Consider the following 25,000-nt stretch of genomic DNA (forward strand, 5'->3'; position numbering starts at 1 on the left):
TATATATATATATGTATATATATATATATAAAATAAAAGTATCCAAGGTGTTTAGTCATTTCTCAGCAGGTACAACATTTAAGTGGAACTTCATTGAAAGAAAAATGCCAATACAGTGCTTAACAATAATAGGCCTATTAAATTGACATGGTGTCATTTTTCCTAAAGGTAGCTATAAACAATTCATAACTGGAGTGGTTTGCAACAAACTAGGCTACAAAACATGATGCCATTTGAATTTCATTGAGGGAGATAGGCCTATACGGCTTGTATCAGCGATTTCAGACAGAAAAAAGGCCCAAACATAAATGATGTTTTTCTAAACAAAGTTCGGGAGGAGCCTTCGGGATGATTGACAGCAATTAACTCACCCACTGCCGCCGCAGGGTAGGCCTATTTAAGCCGACCTCCTTTTCCATACGGCACACGCTCCGACGTTCGCGAAATCAACCAGTCCGCGTATCGTTTGCTAAAGACAAAACATGGAACTGGAAATCCACGCCTCTTCCAGTGATCTGGAGGACAACTTCGCCCCGCCAACACCCGACACCCAGGGCCCTCCGCTGGGCGAAAATAATCCTTATCGTTCCCCTCGCCGCCAGTGTAGGGAATCCAGGACACAGGGTCGCAGAAGGTGCTCCTCTCCTGCCCCCGTGCGGGGCAGTATTTCCCGCTCAGCAGCCTCAACTCGCGGCAGCACCAGGACCCAGCGCCAGCAAGGCGATGACCCTACCCACTGGACAGTGGCTCGCATCCGCAGCACTCTCCATTCCCGCGGCATCGCGTTCCGTAGGTCGGACAGGAAGTTCCATCTCCTCCGCCTGCTAACGCAGTCGGATAGCCTGGTCCGTTCGCCCTCCCGCTCCCTCACTTTGTTTTCCTCCCCGGACCAGGAAGCAGGCTGCTCTTTCTGGCATCCCGGCGCGGTTCCTTCCGCCGGCCATTCAGCTGGACGAAGCACACACCACCAGCCACCCCGCGAACCGGGCACGCCGACAGAACCTTCCGGCACCACACGCTTCAGAGCGCATCATTCCGCTGCTTCAGCCACAGCCACTGCCACGTCAGCGGCTCAGGCCCATTCCCGCCGACTTTCTTCCCGCCGCATCTCCGCCGTATTTCCGGGTCCAACCCCACTTCTCCAGACGGCCCCGGTAGCGACAGCGTCGTTACTCCCCCCACCCCTTCTTTCCCAACCCCATCCACCTCCCCTAGCCAGGACTCGGTCCAGGGCTGCCCCACCTCCAGTCGTTCCGACGACTGCTCCCTCCCTCCCCCCTTTCCCCCCTCCCCTTTCCATTCCGGGAGCCACGTCTGTACAGCACGCCTCAACTCACCAAGCGTCAGTTAGAAGAGTCACCTCGCTAGCTCCTCATCTCTCTTATGAGTTAGCGAGCACCTGGTCTCAGCCGGCGCCGATAGCGACAGCGTTGCTATTCCCCCCTAACCCTCTTTCCTTCCCCGTCCCACTTCCCGCGACCCTGTCCCAGGTTGCTCCACTTCCGGTCGCGTCAGCAACCGCTCCCTCCCTCCTTTTCTCCCTTCCCATCTCTTCCCCGGCCCCGCGCTAGACCAGCCCGCAGCAGCGGGTCATCATCAGCACTCAGCGAGTGCTTCGGACCACGACGTCCCGTTCCGGCTGCAAAACTATTCTTTAGCCACAGCACAGGCCCTGCCATCGCCTCCTCACACTGCAGCATTCGAACCACCACCCGTCACAGCGTCCACCAGGAACCTCATTTTGTCAGAGATTCAGAAGCTTGGCTCCAGAGGCGGACCCGTACCCTACTCCACTCCTCAGCTTTTCGGAGACCATCTTCCTATAAACCACCCCCTCAGCTATATTCAGCCCATCACGGCCGACCTAGCCCTCCAAGCCCTCGCACCCAGGACCATGCAGTCCTACTGGACTGCTTGGTCGTGCTTCAAACAGTTCCACGCAAAGCACTCACTACCATTTCTCAGTTTCGATGCAGTCACCATATCATCATTTATCACCTACGCCCACACTTCACTCGGGATCAAAGTCTCTTCCATTAGAGTCTACCTAGCTGGCATTCATTTCTTCTACAAACGCCCCCACGGCTCCGAATGCCCCTTCTCCGACACCAGGATAGGCTTGTTAATCAAAGGTATCCGTAGGCAACAGCCAGTCCCCCAAGACTCCCGCCTTCCCATTACCTCAAGCATTCTCGCCACCTGCCTCGCTACCCTTCGCAAAGGGTTCATATCACCACATTCCGATTTCACCATCTCCGTTATGTTTATACTGGCCTTTTTTGGGCTGCTAAGATGTAGCGAGTTTACATGCCCTTCGTCTATCTTCATTCCCGATGTCCACCCGTGCATCGCAGATCTAGAGCAGCTAGACCAAGACACCATTCGATTTACCATCAAACAGAGTAAAACCGATCAGTTCCGAAAAGGACACTCCATATTCATTTTTAACTCCGCCTCAGATCTTCAGCCTTTCCAATACCTATCTCACTACATCTCATACCGATCAGCTCAAGCTTCGTCTACTAGCCCGCTCTTCGTGTCAGACGAAGGGCTACCCATCACTCGCCACAGATTCCAGACACTCTTAAAAAAAACATTCTAGTCAAATCTGGTTTTCCCGCGGATCGGTACTCCGCACACTCCTTCAGGATAGGAGCTGCCACAACAGCTGCGCTCAACGGCTTATCGGAGCAACAAATTAAAATACTGGGCCGTTGGTCCTCGGATGCCTACCAGTCTTACATTCGCTCCAATCTAGCGGATTTACGACTCGCTCAGCAAGCACTTATGTAGTTGGTAGCGGCCTTTCTCTGTGATCTTTTGGGGTGCAAGCGGTCATCGCTCTATCGCAATGTCCACTCCAGGCACTCCAGGACCACGGACAGCTACCTTGCCAAACACGCACTTCTCCCATACATTCTAGTCTATCTGAAGCAATCATATAGAAGGGCGAACTAGTGAAATGATGTTTTTCTAAACAAAGTTCGGGAGGAGCCTTCGGGATGATTGACAGCAATTAACTCACCCACTGCCGCCGCAGGGTAGGCCTATTTAAGCCGACCTCCTTTTCCATACGTCACACGCTCCGACGTTCGCGAAATCGTCCCCCCTCCTCCCCCTACTCCTCCATTTCACCAATTGCCCTGTTACTCCTTACTCCTCCTTACACGGGGGGTGCAAGCGGTCATCGCTCTATTGCGATGTCCGCTCCAGGCACTCCAGGACCACGGACAGCTACCTTGCCAAACACGCACTTCTCCCATACATTCTAGTCTAGCTGAAGCAATCATATAGAAGGGCGAACTAGTGAAATAGATAGATACATAGATAGATACTTTGTTGATCCCCAGGGGAAATTCAAGGTCTCAGTAGCATACAGACAACACACACACATTCACTAACAGCAGAAAAAGTAACTAAAAGTATATAATATAAAAACACAACTAAGCAATAAGGACAGTAGAAGATAAAGAATATACTAAATATACTAAAATACACATTATACTAACTAACACATAGGGCCCTATCATGACATTCTAAAGTGCATCGTCACTCGTCAAAAGTCTATTCAAATTTAGTAGGATGTCCAGTTCACATTGGGAGGGGTTTCGCTATCAAAAGTGGAGCGCATGGCGTAACAAGGTGTTCCTAGGTCTTTTAATCAGTCATATGGGTGTGTTTGGGGCGTAACATCATTTTAAACCAATGAGAATGACATCTGTCATTCCCTTTAACGGCGCAACGCGCGATATGTCAAATAAATGCATCGGTATTTTGGCATTCAACGGCGCATTTGAAGGAGGCTGCTTGCGAGACCGTATGGAATAGTCATTCTTAAACCATGCTTTACTAAAACCTAGCATAGCCTTCACGCATTTGCACTCGTCTATTATTTGAACTCATTGGCAAAGTGAAACTAACTTCACCAAGGAGTCAGTCAACGACAAGACAGTTATATGCAGTTACTTTCACTATTGACTGGCAACACTTACCCTAATTTTGCTCAAATGACTGAATAAAACAACATTTATCCTGCAGAGGAGTTGCTTATATCTCGTGACAGTGCGTCTTCAGCTGTGCTCCATACGTGTCTCTCGCCTCTCCCCTAATCACTTTTAACCGTCATTACCAATTTGCAAATGATGGTGAATAACTACTCATTATGAGATGTACTGTATTTCGTAATATCTTTGTTCTAATTATGTTTCCCATTGGAATTGTGCAATTTGTAATGCTTTGCATGGACGTGCGCTGGTGTGCGTTCATGAATGATAGAAGGATGGTGCGTGCAACTGCCAATATGACTGGTGACATGCGCCCTTAAAATAGCATATGAACAACTCGCCATTGACTTCTGACCAGGTTTAGGTGGTGTATGATAGCGATTTTTAGACAACGCGCTAGGCCCCTCCCTAGGTTGTTAATTGCCACAACCCTGGGCGCAATGCTTAAAAAATAAACGTGCAAAATACCGAATTCAACTTTGCGCGGGTGAATAACGAGTATTACGCCATGCGCTGGGTACCCAAAATACAGCCCTTAATCTAAATCAATTCTAAAAACAGTATCCACATAGTGGTGATTAATCAATCTAGAGGCGCTTGCAATGACTGAGGTAGGGACTGAGCCTGTGATTCTCTGTGCATAGTAAGGTAAGGTAAGGTGCTCTGTGTGAGTGAGTGTCATGGTGATAGTGCAATGGTGATAGTGATCCTGGTGATAGTGCAAATGAGTAAGTCCAACAGTGCAACAGTGCAAGAGTAAAGTCTATATATCTATATATCTATATATATATATAACTATTTTAAGATTTTTATTTGTATAAGTGTGGCCACAATTCGGCTGTGGAGGGAGGGGTTATGCATATGTGCTAATGTGCTAATATAGCACGCAAACAGTGAGGCAGAAAGACAGTGGTAAAAGTGGCTAGTGGTAAAAAGTGGCTAGAGGACAGACAGTATCCAAACATAGAGGGGGTGAAGAGGCAGACAGACTATGCAGAGAAGTCTATCTCTCCTCTTCCCTTAAGTGAAGCATTGAACAGTTCAATGGCCCTGGGGACAAATTACTTCCTCAGTCTGTCTGTTGTGCAAGGCAGTGAGCGAAGTCTCCAGCTGATCAGGCTCTTCTGCTTAACAATAGTGCTGTGGAGTGGGTGACACTCATTGTCCAAGATGTTGATCAGTTTGTTCAGGGTCCTTTTGTCAGATATTGAAGTGATGCACTCCAGTTCAGCTCCCACTACAGAGCCAGCTTTCCTTACCAGCCTGTCAATTCGCCCCACATCCTTCTTCCTTGTGCTTCCTCCCCAGCATACCACTGCATAGAAGAGGACGCTGGCAACAACAGACTGGTAGAACATCCTGAGGAGCTTGCTGCACACATTGAAGGACCACAGCCTCCTCAGGAAGTACAGCCTGCTCTGCCCTTTTCTTGCATCAGTGTTGGCTGACCAGTCCAGTTTATTGTCCAGGTGGAGACCCAGATACTTGTAGGTGCTTACCACCTCCACATTGACCCCATCAATGGGGACTGGTAGCAGAGTGGGCTTAAACCTGCCGAAATCCACCACCATCTCCTTGGTCTTTGAAGTGTTGAGTTGGAGATGATTGAGTTTGCACCATTGCACCCTGGACATTTTGAAATTCTGGCTGCTAAACATACCATTTCAATGCAGTTTGGAAGGGACAGAAATACCTTAACAGAGCAAGCAGCAACCCTCATCTATCTGAGGACTAAGCTAAAGTATCTATTTTGTAAGTTAATGTAAACCAGATAAGTTGGTGAAAGAACTGTACGCTCAAATTCAGCTCATTAAAGTGTAAGCTCATTAAAGCATGTTTAGACACACACATTTACACTTAGGCGTACTACACATGATTTTAAAAACAGTCAGGTCTGACTTTGTGATGCTCAGAAATTGAATTAGTTTAATCTTAATTCATGTGATGAAGGACTTTGAACGAAGTTTGACAGGTTTCAGTGCTGAGTAAGGTTAACACTAAATATTTGAATATTTTACTACTAGTAATATATTTTTCATTACCATTATGGCAAGCAATAGGCTAGGCCTACCTCATTTGTACGTTGCTACCTGCAAATCATGAGCAAGTGAGAGAGACTATTATACTTTCTTGCCCTCCACATCACGGTCATAGCGATCCTATTTATATAAAACAACTTTAGGCCTCCTTTTAAAAGGGTAGGCCTATCCCTTTTCACTACATGGATTAGCTGCCACATACGTGAAGAGAACAAGTGGAGATTGAGAAACATCCAACGCAATGCCTTGGTAGGCCTAATGTTATTTGGTTGGATTTTGTAGCCTAGTCACTGCAAATTTAACACCCTCGTTTCTATTAAACTGGAAACAATTGAACCAGGAGACTTTGCCAAATATTTGTTACTATGTGTAAGAGTAGCCTAGGCTACGTTACATTGACACCATGTAGGCTAACGTTAACGTAATGCTCTGAATTTGCGGCCAACATCAAATCCATAGTTCTAACTATTTGATCGCCAAGTCAAACAACAGACATACATAGACATCAATTTTAGGAAAAGGGCTAATGTTGACCGGTCTTCAGCTATTTTGGTACGGTTTATTACACATCCAGAAGAATGCATTTGAGTCGTCTGGGATCTGTGTGTCTCATGGCTGTTGACTGAGGTTGTTGTCACCTCATTGTTTGTGATCGCCATGTGGGGGAGGGGTGCAATATCCAGTGATGGTGGGGGTACGATAGCCTGTGATGATGGAGGTGAGTGTTGCACTGGTATTGAGGGGGTGTGGGGGTGGGGGCTGGGGGATGACCACCTCCTTGAATGATCACATTCATCTAATCTTTCCTAACGATCCGCTAGCTGCCTGCCTCATAAGCAGGCCGTCAAAAAAAACGCGTCTCTGTAGGCAGCCGAGGCTCCGAGATCTGTCCACAAAAACAATTGCTACCAACAACAAGTGTTGCCAACCACTCAAAGGCGAAATAAAGTGTTCCAACCAATAACCGACGAGATGCGCGTTTGAGAGATTTTAAATTGCACGGGAGGGAGTAGCGAGCTAGCTCTCTGTTTTGTTTGAACATCAACAGAAGTGAAGTTCAGCCGTATTATCGCTGATACAACCTTTAAGCACCATCTGAAGTAGCCTAAACATTACCATTTTGTTCATGTTGAGCGCACGGTCTGCGTAGAACTTGGTAATGGCATCAAGGAGATTTTCTGCAGGGCATCCTAAAAGCTGAATGATTCCAGCAAAAACTGTCTTAACTGAAATCAGTTTGCTTCCGAAACGTAATGTAAAGCACAAGCATTGTGCCATATGATCATGTATACTGGACTGATAACATGGACATTTTGGTGTTAATTGCTAGCATCACATTGTCGATTAATAATTTTATTTGTTTAGGGTCGGATTGGCTCTCAGAATTCATCTCTCTCGGGATTCATTAATTTCGGGGAGAATTAGATCGATAGAGTTCCCATGTCTAAGTCTCAATGTTTTCAATGTGTCTACATGAACTTTCTGTGTCAGATAATCAAGATTAGGTAAAGTGAACTTCACTTCTGTTGATGTTCAAACAAAACAGAGAGCTAGCTCGCTACTCCCTCCCGTGCAATTTAAAATCTCTCAAACGCGCATCTCGTCGGTTATTGGTTGGAACACATTATTTCGCCTTTGAGTGGTTGGCAACACTTGTTGTTGGTAGCAATTGTTTTTGTGGCTTCCACTCAGACCAATTTTTCCCACATATTATGAGCAGGTACATGCACTCAAGTGCGCACACACATACACACACATACACACACACACACACACACACACTCAAGCTTTCACTCAGACCAATTTTTCCCACGAGCGAACTCTCCTTTCGCGTTTGCCTCCGAGCAGAATTTGCAGATCACGTCACTCCTTTCGTAAATATGTCTGAAAGTTTTTTCCTACCTGGACCATCTTTTGTGTCAATTTGGAGTATTTCATCTAGCCACTCATGTTTAAACGTTACGCAGACCTTTTTCTGGAGGCATCTGCTCTGCCTTTTCGCCATGGTAGCCTACTGCATAACTGCTGGAGCAGGGCCTGCCTAATCTGAGTACCCAGAAGTTCGCATCATAGGGCCTGCCTGGAGTAGCCTAAAGGATACTTTGTATGTAAACATTCTAAAGTACATCCAGCTTGGTTGTCAGACATGTCAGTATTTTAAATGTTTATTACCTAGCCTACATCGCCTTTGATGCTCAGATTTTTAACCCCTGAAAAAAAAATCGTTTGTGTGGTCTGAAAAATGTGCGCGGTCTGAAAAATCTATTGCGCGGCCACTTCGACTGGCCTGCGCGGCCGCGCGTGCGCAGCTTAGAGGGAACATTGCTTGGGACAAACACTGTCTAGGTTTGCGAGATCTTGAGTTTTTTTGCGAGATCCCGAGTTTCTTTTGCGAGATCTTGACTTTCTTTTGCAAGATCTCGAGTTTCTTTTGCGAGATCTCAAGTTTCGTTTGCGAGATCTTGACTTTCTTTTGCAAGATCTTGAGTTTCTTTTGCGAGATATTTACTTTCTTTTGCGAGATATTGACTTTCTTTTGCGAGATCGAGTTTCTTTTGTGAAATCTTGACTTTCTTTTGCGAGTCTCGCAAATCCATCAATGCATTATGAGAACCACTAGAAATGTTCCGGAGAGCTTTAGCCACTGGAATTAGGTTGCAGTTCCTTATTTTGGCATCTGCGTTGGTCTGAGGTTGCGTTCCACACTGACTGACAAGCCAACCTAGTCAGGGTGCGATTTGTGAAAAAATCCGAGGAGGGATGTGTCATCGCTTCTACACGTCACTCCATCAACAGCCATTATGGCCTAGATATACGCACGCAGCACAGGCGAGCACAGGCTACCAGGAGAAACACCAACCAATTCAGATCAATTAGTTAAAATAATATAGATGAACCATACAATTGCAAGCAACCACGCCACAGCGGGCTACTGTATTAATGTCATCATTGTCCTACCGTATCCTCAAACTCGTCTGTTGCCTGCACGTGAAGCCAAGAACCATAGGCCAACCTTTTTTGCATTCTCTCCCTCTTTTTTTGTATTTTCTATCCTCTGTTTATGTTCTTTTTTTCTGGCTACCAAATTTGTCTATAGACATTTTTCCACTGGTTTAGCCTACCAAGCATACGCGTAGCCACGGCCGGGCCTGTCTAATTGTCAGTCTTGCCCGTCCAATTAGAGGGCTTTCCTTCATTTACATTCACCATCTAAAAAAGGGGGAGGGGTAACTTTTGATACATTTTTAAAAATAAATCGTTATCAGCCAATAGGGAAACCGCCAGAAACAACAAGCAACAACACTTTAAGCTGGTAAGTGAGAAACATCAATGAATGCACTTAATGCAGAATCACCACAGAAAGCGTTTATTTGATTATTTATCAAATTAATTGTTTATTTTCCCGTTGCGTCTCTTTCAGTGATTTCGCAGACAATGACACTGCACTGAAGCTCTCCGGAACGTGGTTCTCATATGCATTGATGGATTTGCGAGATCTCGCAAAACAAACTCAATATCTCGCAAAACAAACTGAAGATCTCACAAACCTAGTCAGTGTTTGACCCAAGTACAGTACATACCTTTTCTCATTTTTTTTACCTTCTTTTTTTTTCATGTCACCTCTGTGTTTCACTCTGATATGCTTGAAATATCGTAACTGTATTTATTTTTACCTCTCTCTCTCTCTCTCACAAACACACAGATACACACACACACACACACACACACACAAACACACATATATATGAACGCACAGGCACAGACACAGACACACACAGACACCAGTTTTTTTCCCCCTTGCTCCATTTGTATTTCACTCTATCAAACTGATATGCTGAAATATCATAACTGTATTTATTTTTACCTCTTCAACAGCTCACAGACCAAATAGGCCTCTGTCCTCAGCAAGAAAACCAAGAGCGGTAATGAGTAACAGAGTATTTTTATAATACTACAATATCAACTATCTTAATCATTATTTAATTTCAATACACAATTTCCTGTAATATGCAGTGCATTTCAGTTCCAGAGGGTTACTGTTTCCTGAAAAAGATCATAACATTTCATGTTTTGAAAGCATTATTATTGATAGAATTATAGATACAAACTGTTATTCCTATAGGAAACTGCTGACTATGAAAATTATCCACAAGACTCCAACGCCATCCAAAGCCTGAACCCCAACACCACCCAATCTGATGCAGTTTACCAAAGCATGAAACCCAACACCACCCAATCTGATGCAGTTTACCAAAGCATGAAACCCAACACCACCCAACCTGATGCAGTTTACCAGAGGATGAACCCCAACACCACCCAATCTGATGCAGTTTACCAGAGGATGAACCCCAACACCACCCAACCTGATGCAGTTTACCAGAGGATGAACCCCAACATCACCCAACCTGATGCAGTCTACCAAAGCATGAAACCCAACACCACCCAACTTGATGCAGTTTACCAGAGCATGAAACCCAACACCACCCAACCTGATGCAGTCTACCAGAGGATGAACCCCAACACCACCCAACCTGATGCAGTTTACCAGAGCATGAAACCCAACACCACCCAACCTGATGCAGTTTACCAGAGGATGAACCCCAACATCACCCAACCTGATGCAGTCTACCAAAGCATGAAACCCAACACCACCCAACCTGATGCAGTTTACCAGAGCATGAAACCCAACACCACCCAACCTGATGCAGTTTACCAGAGCATGAACCCCAACACCACCCAACCTGAAACAGTTCCCAAAGCCTGATCCCCAACACCACTTAAACTGATGCCATAGACCAACCTGTTGCAGTTTACCAGAGCCTCATGGCAAGGAGTGGACAGCAGTGCCTAACGACATCAAGTGGATTTCATTAGGTAGCATTCAGTTTGTTCTGAATTAAATATTTAAAGAAGCCCTATGCAGGTCTGGTTATTCCTTTGCTGTTTCTAGGTTTTCGCCTGATTTGGGCTCGCATTTTCAGCTTCGGTAGCAAGTGACTGATACGCTAAACCCCCACTAGCTAGCGAGCTAGCCATCAATAAACCAAGCTAAACACATAGGGCTCACAATAAAACGAGCAAACACATTGTTCAAGAGACTATCAAATCACATTACAAAAACGAAGTTCACCCAAGGGTAGGCTACTTACAATTTCAACAGCAACAAAGCCAAATCGGAGTCCGTTTTGCAGTCTTCTTAGAAACTACAATCTGACTACATTTTCGAGTATTTCCGCCGAGTTACATCCGGATGTGTTCGGACCGTGACCAGAAAGTTGCATATTCGTTTTTTTCCATGGAGAAGCACTAGGGGGAGACGAAGCACCCACCAAACGACCCAAAAAGTGTTGTAGAACCATCAGAACGACTCTCAACCTGCATAAGTAAGGTCATTTTTGTTAAAATGCATAGGGCCTCTTTAAATAATGTACAATAAACTGATGTACAATAAAGCACAAATGTACAGATTTTTCCTCTTTATTGTTAGTTCTTCTTCAACTGCCAGTATGTTTTGGCCTTCTAAAGTTCACATGTTGTTACCTAATAACCTCTGTAGAGGGTGTCATTGTCCATTAATTTGTTTCATGCAAACACACCCCTACAAATGTCTGTCTTTGATATGCATGTCTGCCTGTGTCCTGTCCAAGTCTAATCTCAACTCAATTTTGATGTATTGTACATTTAGACCAAAACACATCCTCTATTCATATAGTTTCTTATGATCCATCGATTGTAAATTGTAAATAGCCTATTGTATAATAAAAGTAATACACAGGATATCCTATCATGGTTTTCATTGTGTGTGTGTGTGTGTGTGTGTGTGTGTGTGTGTGTACGTGTGCACGTGCATGCATGCATGTGCGTGTGTGTGTGTCATTAACAGATCTCTTCCCCTTAAATAGCCTGTGGTTTAACTGAAGGCCCCTGCAGCTAAAGGACAGAGCAGAGCTGCATCAGTAGCAGTGTGGTCAGAACCATGTGGTTTTTAGTTTAACTGAAGCTTCCTGCAGTCACACAATGTATCCAGAGACACACTCTCTCTCTCACTCTCTCTCTCTCGCTCTCTCTCTCTGTCTCTCTTTCTCTGTGTTTCTCTTTGACTGGGTTGTTATTTGGTTAGCAGGGCTGTGCACAATTCGAATTGCTTCCTGTTTGCTACTCAATTGAAATGCAAGTGAAATTCGAGAATTGAATTGGAATTTAAGAGCCAGTTTCAATTCAATTCTGGAATTTTGCACAAGCCTGTTGGTTAGAATGAATAAGGTAGCAGTGTTGCAAACAGTGTCGTTTCATTGGTGTTTACCCCTGGAAATGGTGTCACTGGCGATTATTAGACTCCTCTTCATGAAGATAAACATGTGCTGGAAAGAACAGCAGCTATTTCCCCACATCCACTTGTGACAACGAAGGCTCAAGACACAGAGCGACAACAGACATGACAAATAGTAACAGCTAGTGTGTTACCAGCCAGACATCAGAGAGAGAGAGAGAGATAGAGAGAGATAAACTGAGAGAGCAAGGTGCAGAGTGTTGTGTTTGTGAAAGTAGACTAGCGGTCTAGTGGCTGCACATAAATAAAAGGTGTGAGAGCCGATAGACGCGCTTCAGAACAACAGAGAGGAAAAGACAGAGAGACAGAGACAAACATTGTTAGATAGAGAGAAAAGGAGAGAGCGGAATTAGGGAACAGTAAAATGAGTGGAGGCAGGGGTACAGAGACCTACTTCAAAATAAGGACAAGAGACAGATGAGGTCAGTGAGAGAGAGTGAGTCAGTGACAATTGTCTAAGTCAGTGAATTGTTTAGTAAAGACAGGAAATACACAACAGAGATGGTAGTGGCCACCTCTCAGGGTGACTGAACCAATCAGGCGTCACGTTTCATCAAGAAGGACACTCCTCAGCTCAGACAGGACTGGGGGACACAGATGACATCATCACCAGGCGATCTGGACATCGAGCTGATAGGACGATAAAATACCATTCTGTGGCAAACCAAAGGTGAGCTGGATGGAGAGAGTTGAAAGAAAAGTCACAGATCGGTTTGAAAGCAGACATCTGTAACATTTCTTTTTTTTCAATTGTTTCAGACTTTATATATATATTTGATTCATGATGTATGTGATGATTGTTGGTCAGATATACTGTAGAGTCCTACTGTGTGAGACTGCTATTGGTTAAATCAGCGAGGAAGAAGACTTACAGTACCTCTGAAATGAAAACCTCCATCAAGTTCACACTCCTCTCCCTTACTGGTTTCTCAGAAAGATTAACACAGACACTCAAGCCACATGATGTACTTGCTAACGTTGCTTAGCTAAAATATGGCATGGTATAGCCACACATTTCAACTTCACCTGCCACCTACACACGTTGTTACTGTACTTAAGTAAATTTCCACATATTTGTACTTTACTTAAGTAGAATCTATAGTGCATAATTTTACTTTGTTACATTTTGCAGCAATTATCTGTACTTTTACTCCGCTACATTTCTACAATACCATCGTACCTTTTTACGTTACATTTTGTTCTCTTTGACAAACACATTTTTTTTACCAGGTTGCTACCAAAGATCGCTATGTGCCCCGCTTCTAAATCTTTTAAACATAGGCTTATAGTCCAGACCAGGTAATGAGTGAGCTAGTAGCCATCTGCATTTGGTAGGCTATGTTCACCAGACCCATGGCTACACTGGACATGCAACTGTGTTCTGTGCCCTGAGCATATGCTTGCCTTTCTCTGTCTATTATCTGCAGCGTTAGGGCCTCCTCTCCGATGAGATTGCTAGTCTGCGGAGCAGCGAAGTTACAGGCTATGCCGATGCTTCTGTCACACGTCTGATCATTTGCTGCACAAATGAATGGTAGACTATTATAGAACCGCTGTCCAAAAAAAAAAACTAAACATGTTCCAGATTAAAATATTTGGTAACACTTGACGATATCGACATAAGAGTGACATGACACTGTCATGAACACATGACACTGTCATGACACATGAACTCTAACCCTAACTCTAACCCTATCCCACTCTAACTCTAACCCTAAACCTAACCCTACTCCGTTATGATAAAAACCGAATGACACTTAATGACAGAAGTGCTATGTCATAAATGTTTAACGTTCATGAGAGTGTCATGTCACCCTTATGTTGATACTGTCAAGTAAAGTGTGACCAAATATTTCTTAATTGTGTGATCAAATAAAGAGGCATAGCCTACAATTGGGGGGTAGTAATGTGAGCACTCATTCAATGTTTATGCACGTCTGCGCAAGTGAAACGGAACCTTATCATAAAGACACCTTTCTAAACAACTTTTCTGTTCAATCAGAATTGGCATTACAATCAACCGAACGTTTCCCTTGTCTACCGCGTTAAACTTCAGGCTCTCGTGTTTTGCTGAATGATATTTGACTCAGCAGATCACCATAGATAACCAGAATTAGTCTCAAAATTAGAATTAGTTTCAAAAGCTATCGGTTTGAGTCTCCTAAACTGCCGGCGTCGTGTACATGCAAGGCGTAACCGTTAACAAAACCTCACCGGTTTCACAAAAACCGGCGTCGTGTGCACGGCCCCTGAAACCGATAGCTTTTGAAACCGGCTTCCGAAATGGGAACTTTTGAAACCGCCGGCTAACTTTCGCCGTGTAGACGCCTGTAGGTGCGAAGCCGGCAATATTATGACGACATAGCCCCACCTCTCAACTCAGCCACGACACTCGACCTGACATTTTGCTTGTCAAAACAAACCAAACCATTTATTTGTCATATTAAAATGTTTTTCTTTCCCCTGTCATGATTTAGGCTATGTGCACAATGTAGCCTATCAGCCTTTAGTGGCTAAGTTAGAAGCACACGTTAGCTTAACTTAGTTAAACATTAGCTTACTGTTAGTGTTTTCTCCAGTGGTGCTCAGACCTAATGCAATGCGTAGGCTAAGCATTTGAAATTTCACATAGCAGTCACATACCTTGAAAATGAACTTTATTAGTTTAACAGTTGAATTGAAAACCGAATTGTCTGTAGTCTCCTTATTTCATGTGACTGCTTAACAAGAGCACTTATTAGACATTCTCTGGCTTAACAAACTGTTTCAACAATGTTTTCTTCTACGCGATTCACGCGAAATTATCGTGAAGCTTCTGCACAGCGGCGCCATCGACTGGTCTGGCATATGCACTACAGCACATTTAGCCGGTTATTCCTCTGTGTGTACACGCGAGGTTTTTTCTTGCCGGAGTCGTTAAAGGTGTGAAAGCGGTAAGAGAAAATCCACCCGGCGGTGTCGTGTAAACGGCCTCAGTCTCCTATAGCGCCGGAGTCGTGTACATGCAAGGCGTAACCGTTAACAAAACCTCACCGGTTTCACAAAAAACGGCGTTGTGTGCACGGCCCCTTAGTCTCCAGAATTGTAAGTCAGAATGTAAACTGGGCCACGGATGGTAAGCACAATTACATCAGCTTAAAACGATCTAGCCTAGTATAACCTAAAACCTGCTTTATTAAAATGCCACAGCTCATAGGCTACTGATTTTTTTATAAGAATAGGCCTATAGATATTAAGATAATAAATAATTATGCAAGTACTCTTACTTTTGATACTTAAAGTACATTTAAAAGCAGGTACTTTTTACTTTTACTTAAGAAGGGTTGGCATTGTGGAACTTTTACTAAAGTAAATATTTCTGTGCTTATTTGTACTTTTACCTACGTACTGAGTTTCAGTACTTCCTCCACCACTGACCTACACACACACACACACACACACACACACACACACACACACACACACAGACGGAGAGCATAATGTTGGTGTGTGTGTTTGTGTTTGTGTGTGTGTGTGTGTGTATGTCTATGTATAGTAGCTGCCTAATGTAGAATGAAAATGAAATATTTATCAAGGTTCATGGATATGGTGTGATTGTAAAGGAATTCTGAGAACCTCCTTGTCTCTGCTGACCTGGTGTTGGTATGAATGCACTGCATGGTGCAATGTGGCTGTGGGTCATACAAATTAGAGCTCTTTGTGTTAGTTTGTTTGTTCTCTCTCTCTCTCTCTGTGTGTATCTCAGTGTTGAGCTGTGTGGTGCACGTCCGAATGAATGAGGTATTAGGGTTAGGGTGTTACTGTATGTAGCGATTGTCTGATGTATGCATTATGTCTCTGAGTAGCCTGATTGATGCAACTGAGTTTGATTTTGTTTATGAATTTGTGTTTCCTTTTTATGTTTGCAACTGGAAGCAGGCCCTTTGTTTAGCGCTGCTGATACCCAGTGTGGCAGTGTTTGGCCCATTTTAACTGATTGTGTTACTGTTTTATTATTTATTTTCTTTAAATCTGATTTCATTGTACCACTGGCGGAGGTCCTCCATAGCGCTGCTGATCCTCAGTGTCTGCAGCCTGGTTTCAAAAGTATTGGTTTATAAGGTGCATTTGTAATTTCTGTTTGTCCTGTTCTCATATGACCCATCACTAGCCGGAGGCCTTTTATAGCTGTGGATCTCTAGTGTTGGGGGCCATCAAGGTCGCTGGCCAGTACTGTGGTGATATTATCAGAGCACAGTCAAATGAAAGGGAGGTGTGAGTCTTTCTCAGAACACTCAAGCCACATGACGTACGTGCTGACGTTGCATAGCTAAAATGTACAAATGGCATAGCCACACATTATTTCAACTTCACCCACCACCTACACACACACACACACACACACACACACACATACACATATACAGATTAATATGTTATTGGTTTATTTAAAAAAAAAATTGGCATTACAGCATTACGATGTAGGCGTGGGTATATTTTCACTGTGCTCAGGGGCGCAGGAGATATTTTGAAAGTGAGGGGGACCAAATTTTGAACACAAACCCATAGTGAGATCAGATTTCCAGATATCGGATTGCCACCTCTGGCCCACTTTCGACCATCATATTTTAAACTTGCCAGAATATTAAGATAATACCATTGATTGTTTTCAAACAATTGTTTTCACTACTTGGGCCAATGGTAGAATACTGGTCACTACTTGGGCTGATGGTAGAAAAAAGCAACATGGGATGTTGATATTTTATGAAGCCATGAATGAATCATCATGCCAAACATAGACTACATGATCAAATAGCCTAGTTAGGCCTACTTAAATTGTCTGGTATAAACCAAATCAACTCTCCACTGTGTGTTTGCAGTTAATATTTATGCAACGTTAAAACTTAACAAGTGTTGGCTTAACAAGTTACCAGTCCAGAACACACAGAAAATTGCAACAGAAAGTTGCCTTTATAATCAACTATTTGTTCCAATTGCATTTAAACAAAGCATTTATAAAATTGGAAAAAAAAAATTGCATAAGAAGTAAAATAAAATACTGTTACTGTAGTGACTGTATCACATTATCCCAAGCTTCAAAGAGCTCCCCACGTCTGTGACAGGCAGACGTGACACCGCTAAATTCTCAGCTTGTTTATACCCCACACTGAACGCATAAGAACGCTAGGCCTATCACTCTGGGGCGTGGTAGCCTACTCTCTGGGATTTATGCACCAAGGTAACTGAAGTATCCAATTTGTGTCTTGAAATTATGTTTGAAATAAATGTCTTAGAACAAAAACGTTGATAGACTTGTATTTTATAATTAGGCTAGTGAAAATGAGTTGATAAGTAGGCTAGTTGAGTTTGTTATCATAAACATAACAGCTAACGTCATGTTGAGCAGGAGTTGAGCACTAGGCTACCATAAATCCTCAAATTATGCCCGGGATTGATTCTATTTATAGCAGGACAAATAAAGGCAGGTTCCCATATACAAGACGGGGTAACAATTGCCTACCATACCAACAATTGCCATCAGTCCACTAGAAGACATTGTTTGATTTAAGTCAATGAAATAACCTCTTCTTAATATTTTATTATATGTTGTATTGTATTGTATTATGTTGGTTGGATTAATAGCCTACAGTTGGCAAAGAAAAGTCGTTTTCCTACCATGGGTCTCCAACACATGTTCTCAAGCTCATTCTCTTGCCGCCCCTTTCGAGCTAATTGCCAGAGGCTGAAGGCTACTAATAAAATAATCTCTACTGCGCTCAAGAGTGTCTCTATAGTGTTCCTGTGGGCAAACAGTACGAATTTTATTTAAAAAAAGAAATACTAAATCATGCATAATTAAACAATAACTCAATTTAGGCTACTTGGCTACGCAAAAAGGTTTCCATTACAGCACAACCCCTATTCAATGAAGGGCTGCCTTGTCTCGCAATAAACAGCAGTGGAAATCCCGACACTTTTTCAACTGCATGAAACTTAACAGTGAACCATCAAATATCTTCCAGATTTCAGTGACCATCAGTCCCAACATTTAGCAATATAATCAAACAGTCCAAAAGTAAATTAAATCTCAAACCAAACCGAAAATGCTTTTGATAGCCTACGGGTATGCATGCCGCTCCAAACGAAATGCATGTCTAAAGCCTGCTTCGAATACCAGCCTGCCTCAAATAAAGATGATGATAAATGATTTATGCTAAGCAAGTAGCCTGGATTATTTTATGATTGTTAGAAGACAAACTGGCTTCAGATATCCAACAGAGTGAATATGAGATTGTGCAGTCTTACAGTAGGCCTAATGTAGATGGCTGTGGTTAGTGATGTGATGCTGTTAATGGGGAGTTTTACAGTTAGCACAAATCATATATGTTATTATTTATTTAGCGTACCTATAAGGCTTTTTTTCCTTATCAAAAGTGAGGGGGACGACGGCTGTCTTTTCAGCACCGCGTGGGACACATCCCCCACGTCCCCCGTGCCTCCTACGCCCCTGACTGTGCTAAAGCAGTGATTCAGGCTATGACTGAGTCCTGTTGCATGGTGTTGGGGTTCAGGCTCTGATAGACTGGGTCCTGTTGCATGGTGTTGGGGTTCAGGCTCTGATAGACTGGGTCCTGTTGCATGGTGTTGGGGTTCAGGCTCTGATAGGCTGGGTCCTGTTGCATGGTGTTGGGGTTCAGGCTCTGATAGGCTGGGTCCTGTTGCATGGTGTTGGGGTTCAGGCTCTGATAGGCTAGGTCTTGTTGCATGGTGTTGGGGTTCAGGCTCTGATAGACTGGGTCCTGTGGCATGGGCTTGTCACAATGTTGGGAGGAGCTACATCATCTCTTGCTGTATCTTACAAACTGCTCTAAAAGACAATCACACAGATCCTCTCCCTCTCTCTCTCTCTCTCTCCCTAGTGTTGAGCTGTGTGAGGTGTGAGGAGATCACAGTGAGAGGACATGAGGGAGGAAATGCTGTCGTCAACTGTCCATATCAGAAGGGTTATGAGCCCTTCCCAAAGTATCTAAGGAAAGGAGAGTCTAAAGATGGTGTTGATGTCATCTTGTCCAGACCACGGAAAAAGTGGACCCACAAAGAGAGAGTGTCTCTGCAGGACAAGAAGGACATACACATCTTCACTGTGACCATCCGTAAACTGACCCCAGAGGATGCTGGGATATATTGGTGTGGAGTTAATAGATGGGGGGGAGTTCTGCATACTAGAGTGAATCTCACAGTAGGTAAGTCACAGAAATGTGGAAAATACTTTTATTATTTACGCCACACCACATCAAAATGTATAGCTATTTCGAAACCACTGACAAGGTGTAAAATAGCCTTAAATGTTGGTGATAGTCGGGAGAGGGTCCCTACAGACAAACATGTAAACTAGAAAGTGAAAGTGTACAGAAAAGTCTGCAGGAACTCCACACTACCACCGTAGCGTACGGCTACTTTCAATGAAAATGATTGTCAATGATTTAACAACAGTGATTTATTTGGATGTGGCTTGATGTCTGCTGCCTATAAGCCATGTTGTTGCTAATACTAACAACGGTCTTGCTCAAAACTACTCCTATTTATGTTTGCTCCCAAATTATCATCCATAAATAGATTGTATAAATCATTGCCAATCTGATTTTTAGATAGAAAGGCCAACAAACCAACACCAGCTGCCATTCCCACAGTCATTGCAGAGGTCACCATGGTTACTCTCCCCAACACTGTACCTGGTAGGCTGATAGAGTTACACTTTAATAAGCAGTCATTATTATTCTCTGAAATAAAAGAGATAAAGTCAAAGGTTCCATTTCTCTGTGCACTGAAATGTGTGTGTGTGTGTCTTTGTGTGTGACAATGTCAAATTTAACATACCGGTAATAGTTTATCTTTCTCCATCTTTTAGATAGAAAGGCCAACAAACCAACAGCTGTCATTCCCACTGCAGAGGTCACCACGGTTACTCTCCCCAACACACCAGGTAGGCTAGTATTGTACAGCGACACTTTAATTAACAGTAAAAATTATTATACAAATTATACAATACATAATGTAACACAAATGTTATTCATCTGATTCAAGGATATAATTGATAGTACTAAATGTACATTCTATTTCTGATTCAAGGATATAACCAGTTGTATCAATTATGTTGGATTTACAAGTGTGTGGGAATATAGAGCTGCAGCACAGTGGTCTTTTCACTTCTCTTTCTCTTCATCTTAGAGTTCTGTGTCTATTTTTAATCCCTCATTTCAAATGTGTCTTCCTGTGTCAGTGTCCACCATTAACACAACAACCAGAACGCTGTCCAACATCACAGAGTCTGAGAGGACCACACACTTGCAGTCTGATAAAAAGTCACCTACATCAAGCGGTGAGGGCATGGTCTTTATAATACATTTCATTAGTTGGGTTGTCTTTTTTTCTCCTTCACACACACACACACACACACACACACAGAGAGAGAGAGAGAGACGAGAGACTTATGTTCTTTCTTAAACAAACTCTCTCTTATTCTCTCTTTCTCTCTCTACCACTCCCAACAGACATTTGAAGTTTGCCTACACACAATCTTTGACCATATAAAGAGATCTGGTATCCGATAATAAATAAAGGTTGAATGAAATGAATGAGTCTTGTGAATCTCCTTAAATGGACAAATATGGCAGCTTTAGGTAATTTGTGTAGGCGAACATCAGATGTCATATCAGGTAGAAGTAAGATTGACACCTTGTGGTCATGGCTGGAATTACCCTCAATCCCATGCTTACTATACAAATCACAACCACAATGGGTCATGCTATGTCAAATCAGATGAGGTTGTTGTTTCAACATCTCATATTTTGTTCAAACCTTGTCTATATCAAGAAAGGGTCCTAAAACCAAGGCCCGTACTAGCCTGGGTAACACCAAACCTCATCTCATTGAGATGGGGTCTGGGAACTACACATTCATTTTCTCGTATTGAAACGTGGTTTACGAATGCCCAGAGCTGTTTATTGGGCGCTACGAATGTATATCAAATGTATCTGTACGTAGCTCATAACCGCTTCGGTGTGTCGTCATCGTCTTGCTGTCCCCCCTCCGTTCTGTGATTGGTTCCTTCGTTGAGGTGGAAACGAAGTCCATGGAATCCAGGCTGCCTACCAACGCAAATAAAATTGTGCGTGTAAGGCAGGATGGGAAAACCTAGACTAGGCCCGTACAATATTTCTGGTCAAATCCTATGTTTTCATATTATTTATAGTCCTTGAAATTACTTTTTTGGTAACACTTTACTTGACAGTATCGACATAAGAGTGACATGACACTGTCATGAACATATGACACTGTAATGACACATGAACCCTAACCCTAAACCTAACTCTAATCCTAATTCTAACCCTAAATCTAACTCTAATCCTAACCTAATCCTAATCCTTTCCCCTCACCTAACCATGACAAAAACTGAATGTCACTTAATAACAGAAGTGGTATGTCGTAAACGTTTATTACTTGTATATGACACATTCATGACAGTGTCATGTCATTCTTATGTCGATACTGTACAGTAAGTACAGTACAGTCTAACCACTTTTTTAGTTTTACAGCCAAATCACATTGTCTGGTGATGTTTGGACATTAATACAATGAAAAGTATAATTCATAGGCAGAATTTGCCCACATTTTGTAGGTTTCTTCCTTTCTTTTTTCACACATTTTGTAGGTTTCTTTCTACATATATTTTATTAATGTCGTACAAATATCTGAGGTCCCCACATTTAATGAGCTTGATGAGTTCAATGATTAAACAAGGGGAGGTTGTGTTTTCCAGTCATTATCATACAAGTAGAAATAAAATGGTATGTGGGGTAGCTAGTACTGTATGGGTAAGTGGCAATGTTGTACCATAGATAAATAAATTAGTCAAAATCATTGTTTTGCCTCAGGGCCAAGAATGAAAACCCATAGGTATACACTGTAACCAAGTAGGTGTATCTATATATGAATGAATATATATGAATGAAATACGGTACATCATTGGCACTTCACACACACACACACACACACACACACACACACACACAGAGAGAGAGAGAGAGACTTCTGTTCTTTCTTAAACAGACTCTCTCTCTTTCTCTGTCTACCACTCCCAACATACATTTGAAGCCGTTCACAGACACCAGAATGAACGAGTTCACAGTAACGTTCAGCAGGCAGTAATACAGTACGTTCAGTTCACGTTCGCCCAAAATATGAACGAGTTCATGAACTATCATTCAATGAACGCATTCAGGCACAACACTCTATGTTACATCATTGGCACTTCATACACAACATAACTGAGCTATTCCCACATTGATTTCCGTGTTCCTACCCCACATACCATTATAGTCCTATGACATTACAGGAATATGTATAATATTAGAAGGGGGTCACTTGCGCCTCAGTCTGGATGGTGCTTACAAAACAGGATGCAGAAGTCAAAAGAGGAGACCCAAGGTCTAACAAGAACCAAGGAGCAGGACTGGAGCACACATCGCTGTAAGTGATTTCTATTAGCCGAGTGTAAACCGACTAACGTTTCTACGCCCATGTGTCAAAATCTGCACATGCTCCGGTCCTGCTCCTTGGTTCTTGTTAGACCTTGGGTCTCCTCTTTTGACAATGTATAATATCTTCATGTGCATTTGTTGCAGAGACCTCATAATGCTAACTAACTGAAATGGCATCAATCATACAGAACTCGGCTCACTAAAATATGAGTTCGACAGACAAAAGGAGCTCATTTGGGATGGCAATAGAATATGTCATCCCTCTAGGCTTTGTAATTTGTGTTTGGTTTGCAGTAGTTGTTTAATACACATATGACTTGGCTGATTGAGTTTTCCTCTGCCACTACCAAAGATTATACATACTGTAGGCAGAGCAAGATAGTTCCTCGTAGTTTATGTCTATGGGTGCGAAATGGGGATCTAGTTCTGTCTGCATAGAGAGGCGTATTGTTGACGTATTGATGAGTGCATGTAGCAACCGGCCAACAGCAGCAGAAGAAATAACAGGCGCACACCTGATATCAGAGCTATTGAGCGGAGCGGAGCACGAGCGAGCGAGGAGCGGAGCGGACGGAATTTTGTTGGAGCGCTCCGTTACCGCTTACGCCACGAGTGTTTGCCACCCTGAACTCACGTCATCTTCATGTAAGCAAAATCGCTAAAACTTTAACAAACATATTACCCATAATTGCAACGGCTTGACACAATCAGACCTTTGTTCAAGAGAAGATTTTGTAGTCTAGCATTCAGAAATAGGGAAGAGAATACAGATTACGAACACAGCGCACACTAGGCATCTGAAACACACGCACACACTATATACGCTACTACTCTGCCCTACAAAGACAAAGTGCAGTAACTGCATTTTTTGTGAAATACACTTTTTTACACCAATACAAAATGCCATATCCTCCGTTCAATCTATCAAAATCTCATTAATCTACTGAAACATTTCCTGAAGATATAGGGTTTTCATTTTACAGTATTTGCTAGAATACAGTGTGAAAGACAAACAACAATGCTGTTTTTCTCAGTTTGGAATTTTCGTAGATGCACTTTGGCTTTGTAGGGCAGTACTATACAGGGGTGGACGCAGCCCCCCACACTAAAAGGATCAGACACGAGGAAGACCTAAAAGGCTAACACGCTACACTAAAACACAGACATTAAAACAGTAAATTAAGGCATTAACACACACAAACAACCCCCAGAGTTCTCCCCCGTATCCCAGAATGCATTGTCCCAGAGTCCGTAGCACATTAGGAATAGTCCAGCATGCCGACGTTACAGTAAGTTTGTTGGAGATGAAGTCGCTAAATATTTTAGAAAGGAAACTGAAAGTCATGGGGCTTACAAGCGTACTATTCCTACAAAACAACTAGATACTAACAATGTAGCGCAAAAACAACTATGTGGTGACACTGTTCCAGTGAGATTTATTTTGGAATTTAAGAAGACACATTTCGCGGAAACATGAGTGTGCTATGGAGAGCAAAGAAAAACGTGAGCAATTTGAATAGCCTATACTTTAAGTAAGGCTGAAGTAAAACTCAGACGCTAAAACTGTATTATTTAGGCAATTAATCCTTTAGTTTTAGGCTTATGTGTATTGACGTTGGCAAGCTTGTTCGTTGTTGCACTGTCTGTGTTGCATTAGGCTATCTTTTACAATGCATGTTCTATGACATTGCCGTTGCTCTTAGTTCTAAGGTGAACAATTCGGCTTGTAGATTATTTCTCCCTCCTTTAGCGAGCGTGGAGCGATTTCACTGGAGCGGGAGGATTTTGAAGTGGAGCGGGGAGCGAAATTGAGCGGAGTGGCCTGACGTGAATTTGAGCAGAGGAGCGGCCGCGTGAACAGCCACCTGAGCGAGGAGCGGGATATTCGCACCGCTCAGCTCCGCTCACTAGCTCTGCCTGATATAAGGTCTATTTCCTCCAGACTGGACTGCTCAGAAATGCTAAAAATGTACCTGAACTATATGCTCTCACACACACAACTTTATGCTCTTACATACACAACTATATGTTCTCACACACACTATTATACTCTCTCATACACACATGTAAACAGAGTGTTGTAGTATTTGTGTGTGAGTATGTATG

The 25,000-nt window shown here is 43.0% G+C and overlaps 3 protein-coding genes across 3 annotated transcripts in view; all 3 read left to right on the top strand.

Annotated features, from left to right (window-relative positions):
* The window catches only part of LOC121718489 (CMRF35-like molecule 8), a 33,849-nt gene extending 20,830 nt beyond the window's left edge, over window positions 1–13,019 (top strand). Inside the window, exons 6-8 of the mRNA XM_042103500.1 lie at window positions 9,920–9,966; window positions 10,167–10,709; window positions 12,915–13,019. Coding sequence (XP_041959434.1) covers window positions 9,920–9,966; window positions 10,167–10,709; window positions 12,915–13,019 — 695 coding nt within the window. The remainder of the gene's footprint in view (window positions 1–9,919; window positions 9,967–10,166; window positions 10,710–12,914) is intronic.
* LOC121719457 (mucin-2-like) overlaps window positions 1–25,000 on the top strand; it is an 89,108-nt gene that overhangs the window by 5,867 nt on the left and 58,241 nt on the right. The window lies entirely within an intron of this gene.
* Window positions 13,233–25,000, top strand: part of LOC121718490 (CMRF35-like molecule 5) — a 12,782-nt gene continuing 1,014 nt past the window's right edge. The window contains exons 1-5 of the mRNA XM_042103501.1: window positions 13,233–13,298; window positions 19,274–19,597; window positions 20,003–20,055; window positions 20,307–20,337; window positions 20,635–20,733. Coding sequence (XP_041959435.1) covers window positions 13,259–13,298; window positions 19,274–19,597; window positions 20,003–20,055; window positions 20,307–20,337; window positions 20,635–20,733 — 547 coding nt within the window. The 5' untranslated portion in view covers window positions 13,233–13,258. The remainder of the gene's footprint in view (window positions 13,299–19,273; window positions 19,598–20,002; window positions 20,056–20,306; window positions 20,338–20,634; window positions 20,734–25,000) is intronic.

Source organism: Alosa sapidissima, chromosome 9 (assembly GCF_018492685.1).
Source record: "Alosa sapidissima isolate fAloSap1 chromosome 9, fAloSap1.pri, whole genome shotgun sequence".
Lineage (NCBI taxonomy): Eukaryota > Metazoa > Chordata > Actinopteri > Clupeiformes > Clupeidae > Alosa > Alosa sapidissima.